The sequence below is a fragment of the Leucopleurus acutus genome (assembly GCF_964270905.1).
Source record: "Leucopleurus acutus genome assembly, chromosome: 13".
Lineage (NCBI taxonomy): Eukaryota > Metazoa > Chordata > Mammalia > Artiodactyla > Delphinidae > Leucopleurus > Leucopleurus acutus.
The window spans coordinates 13,900,633-13,906,632 of record NC_139155.1 but is presented as its reverse complement, the minus strand read 5'-3'; the positions used below and the strand labels follow the sequence as shown (position 1 = coordinate 13,906,632).

The following is a 6,000-nucleotide window of genomic DNA, read 5'->3' as shown; positions in this document are numbered from 1 at the left end:
AGTATCCACCTGGCACGTGAAAGCTGACGTACTCCTAAGCACATGAGGCAGGGGGCGGAGACAGCGTGGCGGCTGACAGCTTGGAGGAGGCAAGAGGAAGTGGCTTCTGGCCGGAAGACTGAACGAGGGATATGATGAAGCGTGCTCGACGCTATATTGGGTTGATCCTTTCACTGAGCTCTATGGAATCTCCAATGGAGACCCTCTCCTCGTTAACTCTTGGTCGAGGTGCACCTACTTTGGGAGGCCCCGCAGTGGAAGCCTGAGCGCGGGCGCGAGGCGGGGGCCAGGCCGCCGGGCTGTCTTCCTTCCCCGGGAGTCCGGCCCCAACAGTCCTGGGATGCAGGCCGGCCGCGTCTGTGACCGTGAAAGACACCCGAAGGCAGGTCGCAGGCAAACCTGCGTACAGGGGTGCACAGTGCGGCAGAAGACGCGGGCGGCGGGCGCGGAGAGCACCCCAGGTCGCCCCCCGCGACCCTCACCTCCCGGCATCCTCTCCGTCCCCCCACCCCCCAACAAGGCGCGGGAAGCGGACACCGCCCGCCTCGTTCGGGCACCACCTGGCGGGCGGGCGGGCGGGAACAGGTGCCCGGCGCGGGGCGGGGCGGGGCGGGGCGGGGCGGCGCCGGGCGACGGTGGGGCGGGGCGGGGCGGGGCGGGGCCCGGAGGCGCCGGGGAGGACCGACCCCGAGGCTCCGGGCTGCCGCGCCGCCTGGGCAGCAGAGGCCGCAGAGTGGGCCGCCCAGCCCGCCCCTCCGCGCCATGGCCCCGCGCGCCCGGCGGCGCCGCCCGCTGCCCGCGCTGCTTTCGCTCTGCGCGCTCTTCGGCCGGCTGCAGGTAAGGGGGGCTGCCCCGGCTCCCGCTCCCCGCGCGCCGGGTCCCGCGCCCGACGCCTTCGCGGGAACTGGGGAAGGACGCGGCGCGGCGGCTGCCAGACGTCCCGAGACCTGGACGGAGCCGCAGGAGCTGAGGATTTGGAGGGCGGAGATCTGGGGGGGGGGGTGCGCGTTGGACGGTGGAAGGAGGGAACGGGCGAGTGGAGGGGAACTGGGGTGCAGAACGGGGAGTTGCGGGACCCCAGCACCCGGACACGGGCGCTTCCAAAAGTCCCACTTAATGGCAGGCTTTGGTGGTGCCGTTTATTCTCTAAACATTTCTGGAGTGTCTGCGAGGTGCCCCCGCAGTGTAGCTGCTGCGGAGGCAGCGGCGTGGACACAGACCCTTCCCCCACGAACAGGAGAAGCAGCGAGGGAAAAATTCGGAGCCGCGGACAGTGCCCACGTTAAGTAACCATCCCAACATACGATTTCTCCTTTCGGGCCATTTTGGACCCGCCGGAGCTCTCGGTCCTTCCCTCTAACTGGGCTTTACACGCTCTCCCCACCTCAGCTTCCCTGGTAGTCTGAAGACTAGAGCGATGCTCGCCTCCCGGGCGTGTGGTGAAACAGGATTTGGTAGTTTCTTCAGAAAGGCTGACATCAGATTTCTTTCTTATGCTCCCCTCTTTTTTATGTCTCCCTTCTCCCCTCCGACTCCTCTCTACAGTTTAAGGTCCACCGGCTCAGATTCTGGCCCAGAATGACATAGAATCACTTGTTCTCAGAACCCTCTGATGATGTTAGGACAAAATAGTGTTCACAGTTGGAGACACCAAGGGACCTGGGGTGCTTCAAGCCAGTAGGGGAGCCAGAAACAGCCCTGTCCTCCGTGCGCTCAGCCGGGATGGGACTGGGACGGGCCGGCGGGCACAGCGGGCAGTGGTTAGTCTCACTGGGGCCAGGCCCTGCTGGGGCTCCCAACCCAGGAGGCACCCGGGGCTCCCCTGGCGGCCCACAGGGCTGATAAAGGGCGTGAAGAGGTCTGGGGGGGGGGCCAGAACAAGAGCATCTTCCTATGTCCTGTTGTCCTCCCCACCCCAAGTCCTCTCAGAAGAGATTTCTTTACAAGATCACTCGGTACAGCTGCCAAATAAATAAAACCAGTTACTGGTTTTCTGCCCTCCCCGGAGGAGAGCTGTAGTGTAGGAAGCCCAGCACCACAAATACTATGAAAGCCTTGTAGGGAAGGGTAAATATTGGTGGTTTTCTGGGTTTCAGCAGTTTCAGATTTCCCTTCTCTGTAAAGACTGGCTTAGGCTCTTGTTAACAGCTTTCGGGGGAACAGCTCGAGACTCCAAGAAGACAAGGGGAACAGCACTTGGAGAACTGTGTTTGGAGTGAGGAGAGAGGGGGAAGCCAGCCTGGGATTAGAGCCTTGACAGAAATAACAGGAACGTGCTATAAGGCTGGAGCAGACAATTCTCAGGAAGATTTAGTCTATTTCGTTTCTACTTGTATGAGTCTCTAGGAATGGTTGAGGGCAAAGAAGGCGGAAAAGCCTGCTGGAATTTTTCATTTTAAACACTTCAGGTGTTGCTTAATTAAGTGTTCAACAGGTTGGACAGGGTGCTGCCTTATTTGAACCACAGGACTAGGGCTCCAGTGAACAGCTAGCCACCTGAGAAAGACCTGCTCACTACACAGTTTAAAAAAAAGCATCTCGGGGCTTCCCTGGTGGTGCAGTGGTTGAGAGTCCGCCTGCCGATGCAGGGGACACGAGTTCGTGCCCCGGTCCGGGAAGATCCCACATACTGCGGAGCGGCTGGGCCTGTGAGCCATGGCCGCAGAGCCTGTGCTCCGCAACGGGAGAAGCCACAGCAGTGAGAGGCCCGCGTACCACAAAAAAAAAAAAAAAAAAAGCATCTCACAGTGTTATTGCAAAAACTACATATGTACATATATGTGTAAAATGCAGTACGTTCTAACATGAACTCATTTGCTATCAAAGCATTTATTTCTCAGAGCTATCTTTCAGCAAGTGGTATCTCTCCCCCCCCCCCCCGCCTTTCCCTTTTGGCTACTTATATTATGTGCGTTTTTAAATCATACCTAAACAGGAAACAATCAAATGATATTGGGATGGCTCTAATCAAATGATGTAAGTTTGTGCCTCGTCTCCCCAGTGGAAATCTATTAATTCTGAAAGGTGGAGCTAGATATAATGTTGTAGTATTACCCCCCAAAGATACTGTGGTTACAAGCACTCTGTTCAATTACTGCTTCTTCGGCCAACCTGATCTATTAGTTCAAATAAAAGAATTGCACTGCCGATTAGTTACCACACACTGGGCGAGGCTTAAAGAACTGTTGAGTGTGGAGGATGGAGGAGGTATTGGTTTTGTAAAATAGTTGGCAAAAACAGCTTCTGGAAAGTGCTTTATCTGCAAGTATTGTATTTAGCTTCATTTACATTGTATTAAATCGATTTAAACTTACCTGGGGGGCTGTAAGTTTTGCCTTTTAAAACATCTCTGTGCTTATATCTCTCTGCGCCTGTGTGAGGGAATCTGAGTTCAGACATAAGAAGAGTATTTGCCTACAGAAAAAAACATTTAAAATTTTTATGTTGATAGTTCTGCTGTTTATTCCAAGTAAGAAACTCTAGGAGCAGGCTGTTTTCATTGAGGTAATTGATCACACAGCCATGTTTATCCCTAGATATCCAAGACCTAAGGGCAGATTCACCCCTACCCAGGCCAGCAAACATATTTGGGATGTAAAATCTTGTGCTGGTGAGAAACAAGGCGAAGACATAGCTGGGTCTTCACAGGTCACAGCCCAGTCAAGAGGATGAGACAGGTGAAGCTGTGATAATAATAACGCAGCCTATGATACGAGAAGCGCAGAGGGTGGTGGAGGAAGGAGGGAATATAGTTGGAGGAATCAGGGAGGACTTTTGGAGGAGGGGGCTTCTGAAGCGGTCTTCGGAGGATGGGTAGGAAATCAAGGGTCAGAGAGGGAATGATCCCAAGAGGCTGTTGTGGGGAAGAAAGCTTTCTATCTGAGAGGGTGGCGTCAGTGGTTTAGGCCTAAAGGAATCTTGCCAAAAAGAGAAAACCCACATATGTTTATGACTTTATAGATAGCACAAAGCCATCTGGAAAGCTAGCTTAATTCAAGAAACCCCATGACAGACAGGACACTAAACATTTATAGTTTTTGAGATAACACTTGTATGGCCCTTGTTGAGGTGGTAATGTAGACTAATCAGAAACAGATAAGCCGTAGGGCCCTGGAAGGCCTGTGGGGACACCCCGCAGAGGAAATCCCCTGGGTGGGACTGGGACTGTAGGGTAGGTAGGTGACCGCCCCTGCCCCGGCTGTCTTCCTGCCCTGCCAGCCCATCCTAGTGGGAAGACTTGGCCATAAGTTACTACTTCGTTTGGAGAATCACAGACTTGGGGATCAGTGTCCTTTTCGTTCACTTTGTTGATAAATGTTTCAAATGCCTTCCCTGTTATTTCCTTCCCACCACTTCCCGCGAAAATGGCACATCTGTAATATGAACATATTCTCCGTGTTGATAAGGAAATATGAGCTTGCTTTTTCAGTTATCTACCAGAAATTCATATGCCAGGAAAACTGAAACAATAAAGGTATGTCTTTGAAGGTCAATAAATCAGTGTTTTATGAGGCCATGAAAAGGGGAGTTCCAAACCAGGGCCTCCTTTTCAGAGTATTGTTTGAAGAAGGTACCACGTGAACTTTCTCTGCCAGATCAGTATTAAAATTCCCCCCATGCTATTTTCCTATCTTTGAAGCGCATGGAAAAAGATAGTGGTGTGTTTTTCCACACGGTGTGTCCAGAGGATGCTGTCTGGGCGGACTCCTGTGGATTGGATCTGCATCCCGCCCTGACAGTTGCCCTCTCTACGAGTGAGTCACCCCCCAGGGCATCTACCCTCGGGCCAGGTGGCCGCCAGGACAGCTGTGGCCTGGCTGCTGTCTCCCTGCAGCGGCCGCCCCCCAGCCCCCAAGGGAAGCATACCTGACCCCACCTCCCGGCCCCCAGAGCCGGCGTGGGTGGGATTCGCGCGCCAGGTGATTCTCCCTGCAAGCGCCTGTAAATTCTCCACCTGGTTTGTAGGAAGTTGGGCACCTAATCGTGTTTCCCTCTGGCTGCCGCGTGGGAGCTTTCTGTAGGACCCACTGCTAGGAACACAGATTAAGCTCAACTCCTCCTTTCTATCCCCCAAACCCAAGCCCCGAGCCTGAAGAAACCACGAGAGAGACAGTGGACTGCAGCAAAACAGAAGAGCGGGTGGGTCTGAAGTTCTCAGTGCGCATTTGAGGTTTAACACTGAGTGGGCGGCGGGCTTGGTTACGCGCAGCCCAGCGGTTCCTCTGCCCTGGTTCCGAGAGGCGCCGTCAGGCTGCGTCCTGCCCGCGAGCCCGGCGGGCGCGGCTCCCTGGCGCCCTGCCCTCCCTCTCGTGGGCAGCGGCTGCTGGCCCCGCTCATCGCCCGGCAGCCGTCTGAGCGCGTCTGCGTGCACGTGTGCTAACCTGCTCTCTGTCTTTGTCCTGTGCGCCACCGGCGCCCCCCAGCCTGGGATTTCTGTGGGCTGCCACGTCCAGGGCACGGCGCTCAACAGTGAGAAAGAGGACTGCGTTTGTGTTAGATGTGCTCGTTTAGCTCAACGAAGCGAGCGCCTCCTCCAGGTGGGCCGCCCTGCAGCAGGCTAAGGAGACGGAGAGCAGGGGCGTAGCCCCCGTCTCCCGGAAGCGCCCGGCCTAGATGCGTGCAGACAGAATGCGGTGGGACACTCCTGCCATCAAGAGTGCTTTCAGAGTGTGGTGGGCGCCCAGGACAAGAGCGCTTTAACCGGCCTGGAAGTGCCGGCGGAAAATACCCCCTTTTCCTTACTGTGCGGTTGTGTGTGTCCAAAGCACAGAAAGAGGGGCAAGGGGGCAGCATGTGGGCTAGGGGATCAAGACTGGTTTGTGCTCTGCCTGGTTGGGGGGAACGGTGGGGAGACCAGACCGAGTGCGGCGTTTTCAGGCGACTCGGAAGAGGACAGTGTTCCTGGGCTCCAAGGGCAGGTGGGGGGCGGGGCCAGCACTCAAGGGCCTTCTGTGCAAGGAAAACAGGTTAGATTATATCTCCGTGTATTGTGAGCTGGGG

At 55.6% G+C, this 6,000-nt stretch overlaps 1 protein-coding gene across 1 annotated transcript in view; it reads left to right on the top strand.

Moving 5' to 3' along the window:
* Positions 1 to 762: 762 nt before the first annotated feature.
* TNFRSF11A (TNF receptor superfamily member 11a) overlaps positions 763 to 6,000 on the top strand; it is a gene marked incomplete at both ends in the record, with an annotated part of 56,430 nt that continues 51,192 nt past the window's right edge. Inside the window, one exon of the mRNA XM_082852918.1 lies at positions 763 to 837. Within this exon, the coding sequence (XP_082709044.1) occupies positions 763 to 837 (75 nt within the window). The remainder of the gene's footprint in view (positions 838 to 6,000) is intronic.